General features: G+C 44.3%; 1 protein-coding gene across 5 annotated transcripts in view; it reads left to right on the forward strand.

The window, feature by feature from the left end:
- LOC120403997 (antigen WC1.1-like) overlaps positions 1-23,964 on the forward strand; it is an 83,744-nt gene that overhangs the window by 52,844 nt on the left and 6,936 nt on the right. For 4 of the 5 annotated variants that reach the window (XM_039536015.1, XM_039536027.1, XM_039536034.1 and 1 more), the window contains 8 exons: positions 1,349-1,666; positions 7,889-8,203; positions 8,557-8,868; positions 10,497-10,544; positions 10,631-10,945; positions 12,349-12,384; positions 12,759-12,899; positions 15,401-15,496. In XM_039536015.1, the coding sequence (XP_039391949.1) occupies positions 1,349-1,666; positions 7,889-8,203; positions 8,557-8,868; positions 10,497-10,544; positions 10,631-10,945; positions 12,349-12,384; positions 12,759-12,899; positions 15,401-15,496 (1,581 nt within the window). The remainder of the gene's footprint in view (positions 1-1,348; positions 1,667-7,888; positions 8,204-8,556; positions 8,869-10,496; positions 10,545-10,630; positions 10,946-12,348; positions 12,385-12,758; positions 12,900-15,400; positions 15,497-23,964) is intronic. The other variant, XM_039536039.1, reaches the window with a different exon arrangement.

Below are 23,964 nucleotides of genomic sequence, written 5' to 3' on the forward strand. Positions count from 1 at the left end.
CTAGATTTATGCCTAGTGACACCAACACAAGGAACTCCCTGCTGAGAGGGTACTTAGCAATTGCGAGAGAGAGTTGCAAGACAGGTTTTCCACCTTCTTGGGAGCAAGGAGGGGGAGAGTGTTTTTGGTGCAGTTTTCAGCTAGCTTTAGCTGGAGGAAATACAGTCCTCTGACATACTTTGTTAGAGAAGGATTTTTTCTTTTCGTTTTCTTTCTGGTTGCTTCAAAAAGCACCTTGGAGGGAAAGGAGGGGTAAGGTTTTCTGACAAGCCTTTGTTTCAGGAGACCCCATACTGAGAGCTACTTAGCAAGGGCGAGAGACACTGGTTAAACCGGTTTGTCTTGCTCTTGGGAGGAGGGGGGGGATTTTTTTTTCTTTCTTGGTCAAAAGCACAGTCATTCCCGCAGAACACAATTTGCAAAACAATAGATTTGATTTTTCTTTGATTAGTCGATAATAGACAGGGTTAGGAACTGAAGCAAGCAACACAGACAGTTCACTGACTGCAGATGGGTGTGGCCAGCACTACCAAACCACCCAGAAATATTACTGACTGCAGAGGGGTGTGGCCAGCACCAGAAGACACACAATCATGAGTGGCAGTAAAACAGTTAACAAACTGGAACTTGCTAGGTTGCAAACAGAACTAATTTATTGCAGAAACCTGGGAGGACTTGATTAAGATGTCTGGACTCTCTCAACTCCCAAGTGAGACTCTCTAAAAAAACAAAGAACAGGAAAAAAAAAACTTCCCTCCACAGGGATTTGAAATTATCTTGTCCCTGATTGGTCCTCTGGTCAGGTGTCCGCAGGTACTGCTTGTTAACCCTTTACAGGTCAAAAACAAAACCTTAACCCTTAACTAACTGTTTATGACAATAACACCTTACACAACACCTTTTAGATGCACATTTTGACACCTGTGAGTTAGGACAATGAGTGTGTCAGGCCAGAGCAGAGTTGTGGTATGGAGTTAGGATTGCCACTGGGGGACTCGCTGGGCCACAGGTATGTCTACATTTTTTGCTGGGCATGTCATTCTCAGCTCAAGGACACTGGCACACTAAAAATAGAGTGTAGCTGCGAGCCTACCATCTCTCAGGATATGCTAACAAGCCCCTCTGTCCAACTCGGTGTTACAATCCTTAGAGCACCCTACACTTAGAGATTAAAAAAGAAGACTACCTTCTGCAGAGGTTACTCCTTTTAACCGTGTGATGCACACCAATCACTGTCTTAATACCCTCTTAGTTAGAAACTTTCCATAATTTCTTGCATACTCTGCATTATTTCTAATGTACAACAGGCAGTGTTATTCAGTGTATTTCCCATCTCTCCTGAGCCCAGGTCGTTCAGAATCGCTCAGACTGATGAATGGAGAGAGCCGATGCGATGGGAGAGTTGAGATTTCCCTCCATGGTGTGTGGAGCAGAGTGCTGGATGATCAGTGGGACATGAATGATGCCAGCGTGGTGTGCAGGCAACTCGAGTGCGGAGTCGCTGAGAAAGCTTATAACCTCCCTAAGACTGAGCAAGGAACAGGCCCCGTGGGGCTGAGAAGGGTCCAGTGTGCAGGAAACGAGAGTAATCTGACACTCTGCATCATCTCCACGTCTGAGACAGAGCAGCCAGGAATTGCTGAGGATGTCGGCGTCGTTTGCTCAGGTGACTTACCATGACATCTTGCAAACATCCTGTCCTTGTTCAATTGGAACACGATCTGTCCTATGACCTGTAAATATCTCACCTTGTTCTGTGATCTCATCAGATCTTGAAAATATGTGGATCTGAGGATCAAACTGTGACCCATTTATTGTAAAAATATAGTATTATGTACAGACAAAAGCACAATCACAGAATAGGTTAATGCACTGCAGCAACCTCGCTGTCTGTCTTGAGCTTTTAATCAAAACTTTTTCAGATGTAAAACTGTTTCTCTGATATGGAAATTTTCACAAACTTTTTTTCATTTTCACGGAACATTGTCACGGTTACAGGGTTAGCTGCACCTCCCTCCCCTTTCTGGTGTCTCTGAGTGCACCCACATCAGGCCTTGGCCTGCTTGCCCTGGCCTGTCGTGGGGTGGAATCTCGAGATTCTTCCTCTGCTACACTAACCTTATCTGATATGGTAATACCGATATTAGTGCTACTCCTCTCATCGGGGAGGAGTACAGAAACCGGTTTAAAGAGCCCTTTATATCGATATAAAGGGCCTCGTAGTGTGGACGGGTGCGGCGTTAAATCGGTTTAATGCTGCTAAAATCGGTTTAAAAGCCTAGTGTAGACCAGGCCTCTGCTTCACTGTACATTACGTGAGCTGGGCTTCCCTGGGGAGTAACAGGAAAAGAACAGAATGAGCCTGTGTTCTTGTAAGAACCAAGGTGTTCATGAGACCCAGCTGGGGCTCAGTTTGTCTGCCCAACTCTGCTCCCCTTTCTCAGACCCATAGATAAATGTGATTTGATGGGGAAGAATCAAAACAGCTTTTATAAAGGGAAGCTTTCCCATGTATTAGAATTCTCTGAGGGAGTCAACGAACGTGGACAAGGGTGATCCAGTTGATACAGTGTACTTGGATTTTCATAAAACCTTTGACAGGGTCCCTCATCAAGGCTCTTAGGGAAGTTAAGCAGCCATGGGGTAGGTAAGAGGGAAGGTCCTCTCATGGATCAGTAACTGGTTGAAATATTGGAAACAAAGGGTAGGAATAAATGGTCAGTTTTTGCATTGGAGAGACACGAACAACGGATCCCCCAAGGATCTGTACTGGTAGCTGTGCTGTTCAACATATTCATAAATGATCTGGAAAAGGGTGTGAACAGTGAAGTGGCAAAGTTTGTAGATGATATAATATTATTCAAGATAGTTAAGTGCAAAGCAGGCTACGAGGGGTTACAGAGGGATCTCACAATACTGCGTTATTGGCCAACAAAATGGCAGGTGAAGTTCAGTGTTGATAAGTGCAAACCAAAGCACATTAGAAAAAATAATCCTACATATATGATGATGGATTCTAAATTAGCTGTTACCACCAAAGAAAGATCTTGGAGTCACTGTGAATAATTCTCTGAAAACTGCTGCTCAATGTTCAGCAATGATCAAAAGGGCTAACAGTATATTAGCAACTATTAGGAAAGGGATAGAAAATTAGACAGAAAATATCACAATGCCTCTATGTAAATCTGTGGTCCCCCCCATATCTTGAATACTGTGTCAAGTTCTTGTCACCCCATCTCAGAAATGATATAGTGGAACTGGAAAAGGTACTGAGAAGGGCAACAAGGATGTTGAAGGGTACAGAATAGCTTCTGTCCAAGGAGAGACTGAAAAGATTAGGGCTGTCTAGCTTAGAAAAGGATGATGTTATAGAGGTCTATAAAATAATGAACAGTGTGGAGAACGTGAGTAATATAAGAACATAAGAACGGCCCTACTGGGTCACACCAAAGATCCCTCTAGCCCAGTATCTTGTCTTCCGACATTGGCCAATGCCAAGTGCCCCAGAGGGAATGAACAGAACAGGTAATCATCAAGTGACCCATCCCCTGTCGCCCATTTCCAGCTTCTGGCAAACAGAGGCTAGGGACACAATTTCTACCCATCCTGGCTAATAGCCATCAATGGACCTATCCTCCATGAATTTATCTAGTTCTTTTTTTAACCCTGTTATGGTCTTGGCCTTCACAACATCCTTTGGCAAGGAGTTCCACAGGTTGACAGTGTTGTGTGAAGAAATACTTCCTTTTGTTTAAAACCTGCTGCCTATTAATTTCATTTAGTGACCCCTAGTTCTTGTGTTATGAGAAGTAGTAAACAACTCTTCCATATCTACTTTCTCTATACCAGTCATGATTTTATGGACCTCAATCATATCTCCCCTTAGCCATCTCTTTTCTAAGCTGAAAAGTCCCAGTCTTATTAATCTCTCCTCATACAGAAGCCATTCCATACCCCTAATCATTTTTGTTGCCCTTTTCTGAGCCTTTTCCAATTCCAATATATGGTTTTTGAGATGGGGCAACATCATCTGCACACAGTATTCAAGATGTGGACGTACCATGGATTTATATAGATGGAACATGATATTTTCTGTCCTGTTATCAGGAGGTCAGACTAGATGACCATAATGGTCCCTTCTGACCTTAAAGTCTATGATTCTAATTCTAGTAGATTGGTGAGGCATGATTTTCCTTTACTAAAACAATGTTGACTCTCCCTCAACAAATTATGTTCATCTATATGTGACAATATTGTTCTTTATTAGAGTTTTAACCAGTTTGCCCAGTACTGAAGTCAGGCTTACAGGCCTGTAATTGGTGGGATCACCGCTGGAGCCCTTTTAAAAAAATGATGTCACATTAGCTACCATCCAGTCATCTGGTACAGAAGCTGATTTAAATGATAGGTTACAGACTACAGTTAGAAGTTCTGCAATTTCACATTTGAGTTCCTTCAGAACTCTTGGGTGAATACCATCTGGTCCTGGTGACTTATTGCTTTTTTAATTTATCAATTTGGTCCAAAACCTCCTCTTATGATACCTCAATCTGGGACAATTCCTTAGATCTGTCACCTAAAAAGAATGGCTCAGGTTTGGGAATCTCCCTCACATCCTCAGCCATGAAGACCAATGCAAAGAATTCATTTAGCTTCTCCGTAATGGCCTTATAGTCCTTGAGTGCTCCTTTACCATCTCGATCGTCCAGTGGCCCCACCGGTTGTTTAGCAGGCTTCCTGCTTCTGATGTACTTAAAAAAAATTGCTATTACTTTTTGAGTCTTTAGCTAACTGCTTCTCAAATTATTTTTTGGCCTTCATAGCTGTATTTTTACACTTCATTTGCCAGTGTTCATGCTCCTTTCTATTTTCCTCACTAGGATTTAACTTCCACTTTTTAAAGGATGCCTTTTTGCCACTCACTGCTTCTTTTACTTTGTTGTTTAGCCACGGTGGCTCTTTTTTGGTTCTCTTACTATGTTTTTTAATTTGAGGTATATATTTAAGTTGAACCTCTATTATGGTGTCTTTAAAAAGCATCCATGCAGCTTGCAGAGATTTCACTTTTGGCACTGTACTTTTCAATTTCTGTTTAACTAACCCCCTCATTTTTGTGTAGTTCCCCTTTCTGAAATTAAATGCTACAGTGTTGGGCTGCTGTGGTATTTTTCCTGCCACAGGGATATTAAATTTAATTATATTATAGTCACTATTACCAAGTGGTCCAGATATATTCACCTCTTGGACCAGATCCTGTCCTTCACTTAGGACTAAATCAAGAATTGCCTCTCCTCTGGTGGGTTCCAGGATCAGCTGCTCCAAGAAGCAGTCATTTAAGATGTCAAGAAACTTGATCTCTCTATCCCATCCAGAGGTGATATGTACCCAGTAAATATGGGGATAATTGAAATCCCCCATTTTTTATTGAGTTTTTTTTATTTTAATAGCCTCTCTAATCTCCCTGAGCATTTAACAGTCACTATCACCATCTTGGTCAGGTGGTCAGTAATATATCTCTACTTCTATATTCTTATTATTAGAGCAAGGAATTTCTATCCATAGAGATTCTATGGTACAACTTGATTCATTTACTATTTTTACTTACACTTTTTCCACATATAATGCCACTCCCCCACCAGCATGACCTGTTCTGTCCTTCGATATATTTTGTACCCTGGTATTCCTGTATCCCATTGATTATCCTCATTCCACCAAGTTTCTGTGATGCTTATTATAGCAATATCCTAATTTAATGAGGCACTCTAGTTCACCTATTTTATTATTTAGGCTTCTAGCACTGGTATATAAGCATTTTAAAAAACTTGTCTCCTTTTAGCTGTCTGCCATTACACAACGTAATTGAATGGGGCTCTTTTTTATTTGACTGTTTCTGATCAGACCCTGCCTGTATATTTTCATTTTCCATCCTCTCGTCCTCACTAGGACATAGAGATTGTCCCCTAATAGTTCCTCCTCTAAGGAATGTCCAAACCACGTGCTCCTCCACACCTGTCAACTGAGAAGTGTTATTTACCCATTCGCACAATACAAAACCCAGGTGTCACCTGATGAAATTAATAGGCAGCAGGTTTAATACAAACAAGAGGCAGAACTTTTTCACACAATGCACAGCCTACCCATGGAACTCATTGCCAAGGGATGTTGTGATGGACAAAAGTATAAATAGGTTCACACAGACCTGGATAAATTCCTGGAGGATTGGTCCATTAATGGTTATTAGCTAAGGTGGTCAGGGACACAACCCCATGCTCAGAGCAACTCTAAGCCTCTGACTGCCAGAAGCCAAGAGCAGAGGACAGGATTAGTCACTCCATAATTGCCCTCTTCTGTACACTCCCCCTAAGCTCTGGAAAAGGCCACTTTTGGAGACAGGATTCTGGTCTGACCCAGGCTGGCAGCTCTTGTGTTCTTATGATTCTTTTCTGGGGAGGGTTTAAATAAACAATGGCCTTCTTCAAATAACAGATTTTAAAAATAAATATCTATATCATGCACTGTACTGTTACTGCACTGAAATCATTGTTCATGCCCATTCCAGTTGCAGGGTAACTACAGCACAGTAAGGGCCCATTATGGCATGGAAAGTGTAAGTGAGCAGGACTCACCCCAGCAGCACCTCCTGCTGGTCTTTTCAGGAATTAGCTCATCGAGCTATTGGAGCATCCTCTGCAGGCCAGTGTCCCACTGCTGCTGGCCCCATGTCCCTCCCTTTTATCTGGGGTGCTGCCCCCTGGTAATACCCCCACACTCTGGCTCTAGGTCTCCTCTCTGTGGGGAACCCCCAACCCTCTAATCCCCACCTCACCTCAGTCTTGGCTACTGCCAGTCACCACTTAGCCCCTGTTCACTGAGGCAGACTGTAATGTATCAGCCACTCATCAAAGGCAAGGGGGGTCTGGACCTGCTGCCTCTGCCTTACCTACTACGTGGGCTGCCTCCTGCAACTCAAGTGCCCCATTGACTTACCCTAGGCCTGCAGCCTGGGGCTTTCCTAGGCCAGATCTCCCCAGCTCCCTTGGCCTTTCCCAGACATACTCCACTCTAGGCACTAGGTTAAGCTCCCTGCAGCCAGGCCCTTCTCCCTCTGAATGCAGAGAGGCCTCTGGCTCACAGCCTTTTTATACAGGCCAGCTGTGGCCTGATTGGGGCATGGGCCCAGCTGCAGCCGCTTCCCCACTCAGCCCAGTTTTTAGACCTGCAGCCCTCTCCAGGGCTGCTTTTATCACTGCAGCCCTCTTTCAGGGCTGATTTCAAGCCCTTCAGGGCATGAGTGGGTATCCACTCTGCTACAGAGAGCTTTGCTGTTGACTTCAGGAGCATTAGAATAGAGCCCTAAGTATCTGAGACTTTACCATAAGTACAAGTATCCCTGCTTTTCTTCTTTTATTTGGAAAATAAATGGGTCCTAACAAGTCTGATTTCCTCCAAGCTTCTGGAACTTCCCAACTCTGTAACAATGTAAAGGAAAATTGGAATTTTGGGTAAATTTGTTAATCTGAAATTTCCTGAACATCCTTAAAATGCTTATTGAAGAACTTTTTGAAAATGTTCATGTTTTCCAAGTAGGAGCTGATTCTGCAAAGCTTTAGCTTCACTAGTAGTTCTTACTTTCATGAGCTGTTCCATAAGGATGACTCAGATGACTAAAGGTTCAGGGTTAGGTCCTGTCCCCTTAAATGCTTTTATCAGAAGTTTCTTCACAAAGTCTTCAGCAGTTCCTAATTTTACTGACTTATTTTCTTTATGTTTCTTGCTAAAGACACACATTTTTCAGTATCTCAGCCACTGTAGCATCATCTTTGATTTGCATGGAAGCTGTTTAGTTATCATTATATTGCACATTGACAGCTGGGATCTATCCCTGCAGGGAGCAGGCGGATCAGACTGGTGAATGGGGCAGGTCGCTGTGCCGGGAGAGTGGAGATTTATTACAATGGCAGCTGGGGGACAGTCTGTGATGATTCCTGGGATCTGTCAGACTCCAATGTCATTTGCAAGCAACTGGGATGTGGACACGCCATCAATGCAACTGTCTCTGCTCATTATGGGCAAGGATCTGGGCAGATCTGGCTGGATGATGTGAACTGCTCTGGGAACGAATCCAATCTCTGGGACTGTCCTTCCAGAGGCTGGGGCCAGCACAACTGCAGACACAAAGAAGATGCAGGAGTTCTCTGCTCAGGTCCGTTCTCTGAATTGTCCCATGGGTCTGATAATCAGGGGACTTCATGAACTATATGGGTGTCTGAGGAGTGAGCTGAGGATGTCAGAAAGTTTATCTCCTTTTTCTCTCTCTCCACTACCTACCCACTTGCAGTGGTCACCATTAAAAAGTCAGCAACTGTTGGTAAATGGTGTCCTTTTAATAATAATTTCATTGCTCATGGGCCTGTCACTGGTCTCTAAAAGAATGTCTCTGATTCTTCTGTAGAAGAATGGGCAGGATTGTTAGCGATCTCTGGGATTTCAGCCTTTAAATCCCAGTGAGTTTCAGAATCAGAAAACTTCACACTCAACTTGTGCATTTCCTCCTAGAATTCACGGATCTGAGACTGGTGAGTGGCAGTGACTGTGCTGGGCGACTGGAGATTTTCTACAATGGGATTTGGGGCAGTGTTTGCAACAGTCCTATGGATGCCGTCACCATGGCACTTATATGCAAACACTTGGACTGTGGAGACAGAGGGACACTTTTGACAGAGTTAAAACATGGAAGCGGCTCTGGCCCTACCTGGGTGGATGGTGTTCGGTGTGATAAGCAGCACATCTCCCTTTGGCAATGCCCATCAGACCCTTGGAAACAACAATCGTGTAGCAGAGGAGAAGAAACCCATATTACTTGTGAAGGTAAATTGCTAACATATATATATATATATATATATATATATATATATATATATATATATATATATATATATATATACACATACACACACACACATTCAACAGTCAGGTCTCGCTCACTGAAAGATTTTGATATAATTATTATATTTTGTTACTTTTCACTAGATCTTTTTATCAAATACATACATATATATATATATACACATTATAAATAAATGTGTATTTGATAAAAAGATCTAGTGAAAAGTAACAGAATACAGCAATTATATCAATCTATATCTATAGCTATATAACATTCTCAGCAATGGTACAAACTTATTTTCAGTATCTGAGGCTCTTAGAAATAGTAATGTGGCATGTTAATAACAAACATGGACATTGCTATTACAAAGACATACAATTCACCGCAACCACTATTAGGGCCTAATCCAACACCCAGTGAAGTCACGGAATCACAGATTTTAAGGGCTGAAGAGACTGTTAGGATCTTCTAATCTGACCTGAATATCACAGGCTAAAATATCAGCCAGGAATTCCTGCACCAAGCCAGTAAATTTTAGTGGAGCTAGAGCAGATCTTTTAGAAACATGTCCATTCTTGATTTAATGACTTCATATCAAGAAGACTCCCCATATCCCTTGGTAAATTGTTTCAGTGGTTAATTAGCATGAACAAATTCTAAGCCCTTTGCAATCCTTGTTATTGGGATCAGAATCTTGATCTCTCAAGTCTCACTCACACAGCAGCAGAGCCTTTCAGGAGAGCATTATTACCCTCATTTTACAGACAGGGAATGGAGACACAGAGAGATAAAGTGTCCCAAGGTCACCCATGGTGCCTTAATGAGCATTCGCTCAGGCCTCTGGTAAGAGCCAGGAAGTGTTACCCATTAAAGAACATGATTAGTGTGCCTTTCTGGTTATACCTCTTCCAAGGAATAGCAATCACAGGTAGATCTGTGTCTCAAGTATTATTTATGCTATGGTAACACCTAAAATCCCCAAAGGCCTCATTGCCCCAGGCACTGTCAAAACACAAATCGAGAGAGGCCCTGCCATACAGAGTTTACAGTCAAGATAGACCAGAGGAGTGGGAGGAGAAACAGATGATAGAGAGGTGAAGGAACTTGCCCAAGTCACACAGCAGATCTGTTGCAAAAACAAAAATAGAACCCCAGCCTTTTAAGTCCAACTGCAGCATCATAACCACTGGACGACACTGCCTTTCTGTGTGGGGAAGTTCAGACTTGCAGCTCCTATACAGCCCCCTCTCTATTTTACTTTCCTCTTCTGTTGGTTCCTGCGGTAATGAGGGTGAGTTTCACGTCAGGTGTCTGTTTCCATTCCAATCTCTGGGCAGAGGGGTCAGGGCCCTTGTCACAGGCAGAGCTAGAGGAGAATTAGATACTGTCCTGCCAGTTACATAAAGACACACCCCTACCAGCAGGGAGCTGCTTAAAGACTGCAAAATCCAGAGTAACAGCTGAATAATTAATTATTCAATAACCCAGATTTTGGCTTTCAGTCAATTTATAGCGCACTGGTATTAGTGGTGTGAAATACTGATAAACCCTATTCGAACCTGCATTGCACACACTGCCCGATCCACTCACCTCAGCTTTCTCTCCATAGGAAGGAAAGGGAAACCTACCAAATGCCCGAACTCTACAAGCTGTACAGGTATTTCTGCTTCTCTGTGTCTCCCTCTTGGTCCCTAAGGATTTTCCCAGCTGTTCCAGTAACATGTGAGGTTTCTGCATTTCCAGACCAGGAGAAGTTACGTGTCGTGGGAGGAGAGGACAGATGCTTGGGCAGAGTGGAGGTTTGGTACCGTGGCTCCTGGGGAACAGTTTGTGGTGACTCCTGGGACATGGCAGATGCTAACGTTGTGTGTAAACAACTGGGCTGTGGAACTGCTGTATCTGCCCTGGGCGAGGCTGCATTCGGTGAGGGGACTGGTCCCATCTGGGTAGAGAAGGTGAACTGCAGAGGGACAGAGTCATCTCTCTGGGACTGTTGTTCCAAGTCCTGGGGTGAGAGTAACTGTGACCATAAGGAAGATGCTGCTGTGAATTGTTCAGGTGAGTGACAGGAGATATTTCTGCTACTGTAATTTTCAGGGAGGAGGATGGATGAGCCCACCCACTCCTGCCTTGGTACCAGACTAGACCCTCCTATCTCCTGTGTGCAGGAGCATCCTGGATGCTGTGGGGTGGAACCTTTGTGGGGTCAGATTGGCTCAAGCATCAGCCCACACAGCCCCTGCATCCATCACAGACCCCAGTGTGCTTGTTTATTAGTAGCATCCTCATCATTCCACAGAGAACAAGGGACTTGGGCCCTAAATCATTAACAAACAGGCCCTGTGCTACTGTATCATAGGTCTCCTCCCCCACTTGGAGCTGTTGGGTTCCAAGATGGGGACCTGCATGGACTCCTCTAAACTAAAATCCTAGTTTAGATCTGGTTCTCACTGCCACCAGTTAAGTTTAAAGTGGGTAACACACTGCCTGTCCCCCAAACTTCCCCTGGGGAACCCAGATTCAAACCCCTTGAATCTCACCAGAGAGAGAGAAACAGCCAGTTCCCCTCCCCCACCTTCCCTCTCTCCAGCCTGCTCCGGAGAGATTACACACCCAGTCAAATCCTTGACTCAACACAAAGAGGGATTCACCTCCCCCTCCCCTTCCCTAGTCCTGGAGAGAGATACCTTGATTCAAACTCCTTGAATCAAACGAAGAGGGATTCCCTATCCCCCCTCCCTTTCCCCTAGTCCTTGGGAAAAATACCTTGATTCAAACTCCTTGAATCAAACAAAGAGGGATTCACTTTTTCCCTCTCCCCTTCCCCTGAAAATCCAAACAAGAGAAGAAATCAGTCAAGTTCTAAAAAAGAAACAATTTTATTAAAGAAAGAAAAAAAGTACACTATCTCTGTATTACCAGGATGGAAAAATATCACAGGGTCTGACTTATAAAAACTGGAGAGACTTCCCCTCCCTCCTCCTCAGAATAATCAGAGTAACAGCAAACAGAAATAAAGAATTTCCTTCAGCAAACACACAATTGCAAAAGTAGAAATCAAATTATAAGACTAATTCGCCTTTCTAATACTCACTATACTGGATAGTAGGAAATACTCCAGGAGAACTTGGAGACATGTCTGGCCTCTCTTAGATCCAAAGAGAGCACACAACTCAAACAAAGAACACAGACAAAGGCTTCCCTCCACAGAGATTTGAAATTATCCTGTCCCTTGATTGGTCCTCTGGTCAGGTGTTCATCAGGTTACTGAGCTTGTTAACCCTTTACAGGTAAAAGAGACCTTAACCCTTAACTATCTGTTTATGACATACTGGGAGGGAGCTTGTGGAGGTGACAGCGGGAGACAACCAGGGACTCTCAGAGGTGAGGTTCCCCCTGGTAACAAACATGTCACTTCCCCCTTGCTCCAGACTCCAACTCTCCTCCCTTTCCCTTTGCAGGTGTGACACAGACAACAGATTCACCAAATACCCCAGGTAAACCATCTCTCTTCTCCATCAAAGGTCAAATGCCCCTGGTGCTGGGTCACAGAGGAGGAGCTGCAAGCTGCAGCCTGAGGGAAGGAGCTCCTTTCCATGGCCTGTGACATCTGAGGGCGAAGGACACCCAGGTGGGACCTGCAGGGCTTGCTGAGCCAGAGGATTCCTGTCTGCTGATTCCAGCTGACAGGGCAGGGCCCATGATTTAAACACCAGCCCATGAGCTGCCCCCATGGTTCACAGACTGTGTCCCCGCCCATTACCCTGCTGTCCTGGGCCATGCAATAAGTGACTGGGGAGCTCCTTGGTCCCCCCCTCCCCGCGACTCTCACAGGATAATCTCTCTCTGTTGCTTGTTCATTTCCATCCAGCTCCCCCACGCCGTCCTCTGTCCTCTGACAGTGGGAGAGTCACGTTGCCCGTGGTCGTCTGCATTATCCTGGGGGCCCTGCTGTGCCTGGTCTTAATCATTCTGGGGGCGCAGGTGCGAAGTGCCAGGGCACAGCGCAGAGGTGGGTGCTGATTTGTGTCGCTGTGTGAAATACCTCTGCAATAGCAGCGGGGTTGCAGGGTGTCAGGGTGAGGGGATGATACCAGGCTGAGTGGGATGCCTGTTAACTCCTCTCTCATTTAATATTTCATTAACTGTCTGGCAGTGGAACAGCCCAGCCATGGAATTTGGAGATGATATTAGCTAGGGAGCATCACAGTTTAAGGAAAACTGCACCTGTATCCCCCTCGCTCCCTCCCTGTGGTGCACTCCAAGAGTGGCAAATAACACCTCAGGCTCCAGGCATCATGTGTCTCTGGGTAGAACCCCCCGTCCCATCTCCTGCTGACCAGGGTCTAAATGCTGCACAGCCCCCTGCCTTCCACGGTGATATCTCCATAAGTCAGGCTGCTTAAAGACCAGCTCCCATGCTGTGCTATCTCTCTGTGTGCTATGAGCAGTGTATTGCCAGCACTTACAAATTACCTCCCAACTCTTTCTCAGCTGACTGCACCTTATTAGTAGGATAAAAGCTTCACAGAGAAACACACACAAAAAATACAAAATTCCTCCACACTTACTGAACATACCAGAAATCACCCATCTTCCTCATGGGCAGCCTGGTACAGCAATGTCCCTTCAAATCATACAACATTGGCCTTCCCATGTGGAGAAGATCCTGTTCATTTCCTGAATCAAAACAAAGGCCCTGAGTTTGTTTAAACTCAGCCTTTTCTACCAAAAACCTCTCTTTGTCTCCTGGTCTCTGGTAATCCAGTTTGTACCAGTCCATGCAAATCGCTCCAAGGCCTGGTACCTCTCTGGATTGTTTACGATCTCAGTATTTCACCTCAATAATCCTCCATTGTTTTTTCTTCCTGAAGGACCTGTGGTAACACTCATCCTTGGTGTAAAACACAACCATACCTAAACCATTCACAGATTTCATACAATGGTTCCTAAAAATACTGCGTGGGGCTGCAATATCTGTCACAGGAGGGGTTCTGAATATCAGTGTGGAGAGCCAAAATGGAAAGGGACCTACATAGACTGGAAATGTTGGCAGACAAAAAAGGGTACAAAAATTGAGCTAGGAATATAGTTCTGTAGAGAGAAATCCAGTGGAAAGCAGAATCTTAGGAAGGAGAAATGCTGGAAAGGAGCATTATACAGTATTATACTCATAAGTGGCACTTATAGAGGATTTTACATCTATAAAACACTCTACAGATATTAGCTCCCAGCAGCCTGGGAGGAAGATAGAGAACAGGATTGCCATTAACATGCACATAACAGTCACAGTTTAGCATTAGGGCAATGTCTATAAGGTTAGAGAAGAATGAGCAAGCTGACCCAGAGCTGGATTGAGTAGCCAGGCTTCTTTATTGCGGTACTTGTTCCACCTTGACCCAGTGGTCGAGTAAGCACTGGATTAGTTACAGTTCACGCTTTTTATTTAAGTTAGTATGTAAACACCTACATCCGCTACAACAATCTAAAACCTCTTATTAAGTAATAGAAACACCCATACTATGATTATACCCCCCCCCCGATTGACTGATTACAGCATTATGCATATTATACACACATTTTTACTTTGAACATACATTTCTTTGCAGTAATTTGTTGTCACAAGTTCCCTTAATCAGCAGTTCTCAGGGAACGGAGAAAGGGGCCATGACCCAAGGCTCGTTTATGTAGCTGGGAAAGGAAGGGAGGGGGAACAATTTCTGAGATGGTAGACAGAAGAATCTTTCTTAGATGCCTAGTTGATGTGTCTTTTCCACATGCTTAGAGTCAAACCGATCACCAGATTTGGGGTCAGGAAATAATTTTTTGCAGGTCAGATTGGCAAAAAAGGAACTTTGGGCGATTTTCATCTTCCTCTGAAGCATGGAGCAGGAATCGCCTTCCAGGATCATCTGACTTCTCTCGCCTAATCAATTCCCTTCCATTGCATGGACACTGGGCATTAGTGGTACCTCAGTCCCTCCCATACTCTGCCTGTGGCACACACAGTATTTTCTCCTGAGGACTGAAATGCTTTAGTCTAACAAAGACTTTGGGCTCAAACATGGGTGTATCTGGATAAAATATAGAGGCCTGTGTTATACAGGAGGTCAGACTAGATGGTTTAATGATCCCTTCTGGTCTTAAACTGTATGGAAAAAAAGTGCTATCACCATTTTGCAGCTAGGTGTAAATACCAGCATGGGGATGAATTATTTAAGATGCTCCAAGGGGCAATAACTAGGAATAATGGGATGATATTAAAGAAGAAACATTTTGGCTGAATGTGAAGAAACTTCCTGACAGTGAACTAGCCTTTGGAGCCATCATCAAAGAAATTTATGTAAAGGGATGTTGTCCCCGTCTCATTTAAATTGAGCCTGGAGAGAGCAGTGGGAATGGGCTGTAGGGACCAGTCCTGCACTGGGCCCATGGGGAGGGGCTGGATGATCCTATAGGGTTTCCCATTTCTGGTTTCTATAACCCTGTGCAAACCCTGCCCTTTGTTTCCAGGCTCCAGAAGACCCTTGGATCCCTTCTCTGAGGCCGTGTACGAGGAGATTGACTATAACCTGATGAGAGAGAAGCAGGAGATGTTCAGTCGCTCAGGTCCGTGTGTCTCAATCTTAACGGGGAGCAAATATGAAAGTCACTTTCCATTCCGAGGCCCTGATCCATAGTTAATTATTGCAGCTTCACCCCCGTTTGAGTTTGTGGTTGGAGCTGGGTGCAAGTTTTGGTTAAAACAATGTATGTGAATGTTATGTATGCAAAGGAGAACATTTTTACGTAGGGGAATTCACTCACTGGGGCGCTGCTGTTAGTGCCGGCCAGTTGTCGGCCAGAAAAAAAGGATTTTGCTCGGCGTTCAGTGAAGTCTCCTCTTTGCTAGTGGCCAGTTCATCTGTAGATTTGCTTTTCATGACACACAGAATATAAGAGTTAATTGTTGCTGCTGACTGTGAGAAATTACACGTATTCCTCACCACACAAATACAACCACTAACTTTTCTGGCTACGAGCATGGCATTCTATTGGAGACTAAACACAAGCAGTGGGATTCTAGAACCACCCAGTAGAAAATTGTGATTTCAGAAATGAACGGCAAGTATTCCAGTTCAAAGGGGCCACCTTGGCATCTGAACCAAAGTTGTTTGCCTTTGTCTTTAAATGACCATGCCGGGATACATTGAGGACTTTAACATAAGTCACCCTGAATCGTGGCATTCTCATTCAATAACACTTTCTTATTATCTTGAAGCAAATAAGATCAGTGACTGCTAACCAAAACAGGCTGTTCTCTTGACAGTCTGTGGATCCAAGATATTTGACATTCAATATAAGATCACTTTGTGCCTGCTTTGCCCAAGACCAAGACATATAACAAAATCATAACTTTGCCGAAGGCACATTTCTCACCTCTGCCATCTGTCACTGTTTGGAGATTTCAATTTCATAAATGAAATCATTGAGCTGACGAGGGCATCGTCGCCTATATTGCCAAACTGCATCGCATCACCGAACATTGTAACTTTGGTAATGTTCTCTCTGACATACTGCAAGATTGCCCTGACTGTGGAGTTCAGGAGAAAGCATTTCAATGCCATCTCCTTGCGGAGCCAAATTTGACATTCACCATCCCTCAGGAAAAGGTCTTGGCCGCCGAAACAGCATCATTGCACACTGAGGAAATTTGTGTGATGGCAACCAACATGAATGCTGCACTTCACAATCAGAAGGATCATCATCGTCGACAAACTCAGCGGAACAATGGGAACTCAATCACATTAATGTAATCGGACAAGATTAATCACTTAAACATCTGCTCAGGCTAAGGGGGACAGCATCAACACTCTGCCTGGAAATTCAAAGGCACGAAGAACCATTTCTGCTAAAAGAAAGGTCACGTTGAGAGAGTCTGCCAATCAAAGGTTAAAAGCATGAAACAAAAGGACAATGACCAGTATTCTCATCCTCGCGCATCGAACATACTTGATGCTTCCTTCGACAATGATATCAAGAAGCTTTACTACATTTAGAGCCATCCACAACAAGGAAACTTGAGGTTCTGAAATATTTGCAACAGTGCTTATCAATTACTGTGAGTACAAATGGAAGTCAACTCTGGTTCTGCAGCGTCAATCATCAGTGAAGACACATTCTGTCAGTTTTACTTGCATTGTCCTCCCAAGTTGTCAGATCCATTGTGCAGCCTTCAAGACTATAATGGACACAATGTTGACCTAATCAGAAGCTGTAATGTGAATACTTGCTATGGCTCTTTGAATTGCCTCTCATCATCACAAAAAGTCAACATAAAAGTATTTTAGACAGAAACTGGTTCACACAGCTGGCAATCAACATGCAAGGCATCTATGCCATCAACAAAGAATAAATGAGAAAGATCACTGATGAATTCCCTCAAGTGTTTTCTGAAGAATTGAGAGCTTACAAGGGACCTCCAGAGTTCTTTCACCTGGATCCCACAGTCGTGCCTATCCACATGAAGGTCAGGAATGTACCATTTGCCCTATGTCCAAAGACTGACACAGAATGAGAATGTCTCATTGAAGAGGGAATCTTTGAGCCAGCTACAGATATGAAATCGGCAACACCAAGTACCCATACTCAAGCTAAATGGCAACATGAGAATCTGTGAAGATTATAAGTGCACTTTGAACAAGGCACTTAAACAGCACCCTTACCCAGAGCCTGCTTTTAACCAACTGCTCCCTGTTCTTGCTGGAGGAAAAGTCTTCACAAAACTCAATCTTGCCCAAAAATGTAAGAACTGATTGTTGACAAAAATGCGGCAGATGCACAGACGATGATCACTCATTAAAAATTTCAAGTCAAGGGTCTCCAATTTGGGATTTCCATTGCACTGGGAATTTTCCAATGGTTCACGGGAACTGTACTTTCCAGAATTCCAGGTGCTATAAGTATATTTTGACGCATCCTGATTATGGTATCAATCAAGGATGAGCTTGCCAAGCAACTTCAAGAAGTCTTGTGCTGATTTGCAAAGTCAAGTATTTGAATCAAGAAGGAAAAATGTGAATTTGGAGCTACAAGCATCACCTTCTTAAGCTATCAATGCATATGGTATCCACCCAACAGAAAACAAGGTACGGGCAATCCATGATCCAAAATCCAAACAAGAAATTTTTTTTTTTTTTTTAGGATTGCTCAACTTCTGTTACCCAGGGTTTTCAGAAACCACAGCAGTGGTAACTTAACTTTTTCACTGCAGGCAGTGTCAGGAATAACTCAATGGGAACATAGCGCTCCAGCTGATGAAAATTAATACAAGTAAACATGCTCTTATTTACAACTACAGTTTATTTAATTTAAGCACAGAGAGACATAAGAAATAGGAATAGAACATCCCAAACATTTACCTAAATTCTGAGCAGGTATTGAGTAATTGGCAGCTGGTCTTCAGTGGCCAGTTGCTTACCTGCTGGGGAGAAAAGGTGTCAGGAAAAAATGTCTCTCTTAGGACACTGTGATGGGGTGGAGTAGACCCAAAGGCCTCCTGCTGGAGACCTCAGGGTTCTGCCACAACCATCCTTGGGAAAGAGCAGTGGAGTGGTCCTCCAAGCAGGCTAGAGTGGCTGCAGGGGAAGCAGCCAATAGGGGCTTAAGAGGTCCATATAAAAGGAGATACATGAGCAGAGCAGTAGTTAGTTGCTGCTTGGATCAGAATAAAGGACTGCAGTCCTAGCTGCCTGGAAGACCAGCAGTGCTATGGATGGTTTGCTAGCAGGGACTGGGGGAGCACTGAGGGAGCTCCTGGCTGGTTGCTAGGACTGAGTAGGGATTCAGCCTGGGGAGGGTTGCAGGAAGATAGTGTCTCCAGGGAGGAAGCCCTGGAGATACAGCCCCATACCAGGTCTGGACTACTTAAAGACCAAAGCCCAGGGAGGGCTAGAGAGAGAGACCAGCAGAGGGATACTGAGATAAGCCCCGGTGGACCGTATACCCAAAATAGGTTTATGCTGGTTAACAGGCAGACTGTGTGACTCGGCCGGAGCACTGTGTCACTGACAAACCCACCTGAGAACCACTGAAAGGGGTCACCAGAACTAAAGAACACAGACACACTCAACCAGAAGGGGGCACTCATGAGAGGTGGGTACCAACCCCATTATAGACACCTTCAAAGGACTGCTCCAAAGTACATTCTATATCTAGCCCTCTTAATAACGAATTTTTACAAAACACATAGCTCATAGTGACCCCTACTGAGTCATTGCTGTCTCCTTACGTCAAAAAACTATTTATCAACAAACATTCCTAACAATCTCAATCATAATAAGATTCTTTATCAAAGGCACCCAGATTCATGGTTCTCTTCCACTTATTTACTTTCAGTCTCAATTGTTGACTTTTTCTCTCCCCTCCGCCCATTCTGATTAGCAGAAACTGCCAGCGTACAGCTAGCATTTGACCTTGCCTTCAGATGCCTGCTTATTCAAATTAACCCTTAACTATGTGGTGTTAGCAGCAAAGAGTCCTGTGGCACCTTATAGACTAACAGACGTATTGGAGCATGAGCTTTCGTGGGTGAATACCCACTTTGTCGAATGTATGTGGTGTTCTATTTTATTAAGTCATAGTGGCAGAATGCACATGATATGATTGCAATTAGCTTGATCACATTCTGAGCTACACACACCCCTCAAATCCAGGCAACACTTCCACCACCATATTTTCCAAAAAAGGCAACAGTTAATGAACCTCTTCATCACCTTCTTGACAAGGGAGCTCCAAGGAAATGGACTTGCCAGCACACAGAAGCCTTCAGGAATGTCAAGAAGTTACTGACGTTTGACTCCATCCTCATTCACTACGACAAACTGAGGCCATTGATCATTACCTATTATGTATTACATTATGGCATTGGAGCCATTCTCAGACATCCCTTTCCAGAAAAAAAAGAGGCACCTCTATGGTCTGAGAGAAATTATGCACAAATTGATAAAGATGATCTCACTGCCGTTGCTGCAGCCAGAAATTCCACAATTACATTTACAGTCTGTGTTTGAGATTCATACTGACTATAAGAGACACCTAGGAATTCTCTCCAATAACAAGCTAATGCCTTCAGAAACTCCCTGCTATAGCACAGGAACAAATCTACACAGACACCCCCCTGGAGTCCCGACCAAGATTTATAAACCTGGAAACCCTGGACGCCCCATCATCTCAGGCACTGGCACTCTTACAACAGGATTATCTGGCTATTTGGACTCGCTCGTCAGACCCTATGCTACCAGCACTCCTAGCTATCTTCAAGACACTATTGACTTCCTGAAGAAACTACATTGCATTGGTGATCTTCCCAAAAACACCATCCTGGCCACCATGGATGTAGAAGATCTTTACACCAATATTCCCCATGAGGATGGACTATAAGGCCACAACACACCTGGTGGCTGAGCTTTGTGACTTTGTCCTCACCCACAACCATTTCAGATTTGGGGACAACTTTATACCCTCAAGTCAACGGCACTGCTATGGGTACCCGCATGGCCTCACAGCATGCCAACATTATTATGGCTGACTTCGAACAACGCTTCCTCAGCTCTCGCCCCCTAGTGCCCCTCCTCTACTTGTGCTACATTGATAACATCTTCATCATATGGACCCACGGGAAGGAGGCCCTTGAAGAATTCCACCTGGATTTCAACAATTTCCACTCCATCATCAACCTCAGCCTGGACCAGTCCAGAGAAGAGATCCACTTCCTGGACACAACAGTGCAAATAAGTTATGGTCACATAAACACCACCCTATACCGGAAACCTACTGACCACTATACTCACCTACATGCCTCCAGCTTCCATCCAGGGCACATCACACGATCCATTGTCTACAGCCACGCCCAAAGATACAACCAAATTCCCTCCAATCCCTCAGAAACACACGAACACCTGCAAGATCTTTATCAAGCATTCTTAAAACTACAATACCCACCTGGGGAAGTGAGGAAACAGATTGACAGAGTGAGACAGGTACCAAGAAATCACCTACTACAGGACAGGGCCAACAAGGAAAATAACAGAACACCACTGGCCATCACGTACAGCCCCTAGCTGAAACCTCGTCAGCACATCATCAATGATCTACAACCTATCCTGGAAAACAATCCCTCACCTCGCAGACCTTGGGAGGCAGGCCAGTTCTTGCTTACAGACAGTCTCCCAACCTGAAGAAAATACTCACCAGCAACTACACACCACACCACAGAAACACTAACCCAGGAACCAATCCCTGCAGCAAACCTCATTGCCTACTCTGTCCCCATATCTACTCTAGCGACACCATCAGAGGACCAACCACATCAGCCACACAATCAAGGCCTCATTCACCTGCACGTCTAATAATGTTATATATGCCATCATGTGCCAGCAATGCCCCTCTGCCACATACATTGGCCCAACAGGACAGTCTCTACGTAAAAGAATAAATGGACACCAGTCCCTGGAAAAATCATGGAACAGGTCCTCAAGGAATCAATTCTGAACCACTTAAAGGAGGGGAAAGTGATCAGGAACAGTCAGCATGGATTCACCAAGGGCAAGTCATGCCTGATTAACCTAATTGCCTTCTATGATGAGATAACTGGCTCTGTGGATGAGGGGAAAGCTGTGGACATGTTATTCCTTGACTTTAGCAAAGCTTTTGATACAGTCTCCCACAGTATTCTTGCCAGCAAGTTAAAGAAGTCTGGGCTGGATGAATGGACGGTAAGGTGGATAGAAAACTAGCTAGATGGTCGGGCTCAACGGGTAGTGATCAATGGTTCCATGTCTAGTTGGCAGCCGGTATCAAGTGGAGTGCCCCAAGGGTCGGTGCCGGGGCCGGTTTTGTTCAATATCTTCATTAACGATCTGGAGGATGGTGTGGACTGCACCCTTAGCAAGTTTGCAGATGACACTAAACTGGGAGGAGTGGTTGATATGCTGGAGGGTAGGGATAGGATACAGAGGGACCTAGACAAATTAGAGGATTGGGCCAAAAGAAATTTGATGAGGTTCAACAAGGACAAGTGCAGAGTCCTGCACTTAGGATGGAAGAATCCCATGCACTGCTACAGACTAGGGACCGAATGGCTGGGCAGCAGTTCTGCAGAAAAAGACCTAGGGGTAACCGTGGATGAAAAGCTGAATATGAGTCAACAGTGTGCCCTTGTTGCCAAGAAGTCTAATGGCATTTTGGGTTGTATAAGTAGGGGCATTTCCAGCAGATCAAGGGATGTGATCATTCCCCTCTATTCAGCACTGGTGAAGCCTCATTTGGAGTACTGTGTCCAGTTTTGGGCCCCACACTACAAGAAGGATGTGGATAAATTGGAGAGAGTCCAGCGGAGGGCAACAAAAATTATTAGGGGGCTGGAGCACATGACTTATGAGGAGAGGCTGAGGGAACTGGGATTGTTTAGTCTGCAGAAGAGAAGAATGAGGGGGGATTTGATAGCTGCTTTCAACTACCTGAAAGGGGGTTCGAAAGTGGATGGATCTAGACTGTTCTCAGTGGTAGAAGATGACAGAACAAGGAAAAATTGTCTCAAGTTGCAGAGGGGGAGGTTTAGGTTGGACATTAGGAAAAACTTTTTCACTAGTAGGGTGGTGAAGCACTGGAATGGGTTACCTAGGGAGGTGGTGGAATCTCCTTCCTTAGAGGTTTTTAAGGTCAGGCTTGACAAAGCCCTGGCTGGGATGATTTAGTTGGGTTTGGTCCTGCTTTGACCAGGGGGTTGGACTAAATGACCTCCTGAAGTCCCTTCCAACCCTGAGATTCTATGATTCTATGTTTGTATGACACAAATTGGACATCAGGAATGGTAACATACCAAAGCCAGTAGGAGAACACTTCAATCTCTCTGGACGTTCCATAACAGATTTAAAAGTAGGTATACTTGAACAAAAAAACGTACAGAAACAGACTTCAAAAAGAAACAGCAGAACTAAAATTCATTTGCAAATTTAACACCATTAATTGGTCTTGAATAGGGAGTGGCTGGTTCATTACAAAAGCAGCTTTGTCTCTCCTGGAATTTACACCTCCTCATCTATTATTGGGAGTGGACTACATCCACCCTGATCGAATTGGCCCAGTCAACACTGGTTCTCCACTTGTGAGGTAACTTCCTTCTCTTCATGTGTCATTATATAATGCCTGCATCTATAATTTTCACTCCATGCATCTGAAGAAGAGAGGCTTTTTACCCACGCAATGTTATGCCCAAATAAATCTGTTAGTCTTTAAGGTGCCACTGGACTCCTTGTTGTTTTTGTGGATACAGAGTAACAGGCCTACCACCCTGATACTTAACACCTTCAGTCATGTCATCACAAATGCAATGATGGCATGTCATGCTAAGTACTACTGCAATGATCACTGCTCTGCGTCAATTGTTCATGACTCATTTGTCACCAGATACTATCATATCTGATAACGGAACTGCTTTTACCTCTGACGAATCCAAGGACTTCACCAAAAGCAACCTCATTCGAGCTGTCACCATTGCCCCATGCCATCGCCAAGCAAATGATCTGGCTGAACAGATGGTGCAGACAACCAAAGATGCTAAAATGAGGATCATCAAGGGAGACTGACCAACAAGGCTTACAATATTCCTCATTACACAACATGTCACTCCATGCCCAAGTACCAGAGTTAGCCCAGCCGAGCTACTCATGCAACAATGTTTTAAGACATGGGTTCACCATCTCAACCATGACCTATCTGAGGAATTGGAACACAAGCAGGATCATGCTCTGGATTCCTTCCTATCTTCTACCCTGTGGTTCCTTCACACAACAAGAAAGTATATTTGTAGAAGTTATGGACGTAGGTTCCTTCAGCAGTTATTGAGGTCACTGGTTCCATCTCATATAAGGTCCAGATTGCCAATGGACAAGTTTGGCATCACCACATGGAGATGAGCAGCTTTTCATCTGGTCAAAGAAACATTACTCCAGAGAAGCCATCAGATGTGTCTCCTCTAGAGCCAACCATCGATTCTTCATTATCGGTACAGCCTGCAGCCTCTGACACTCTGAGCT

Source organism: Mauremys reevesii, linkage group 1, assembly GCF_016161935.1.
Source record: "Mauremys reevesii isolate NIE-2019 linkage group 1, ASM1616193v1, whole genome shotgun sequence".
NCBI classification, from domain to species: Eukaryota; Metazoa; Chordata; order Testudines; family Geoemydidae; genus Mauremys; species Mauremys reevesii.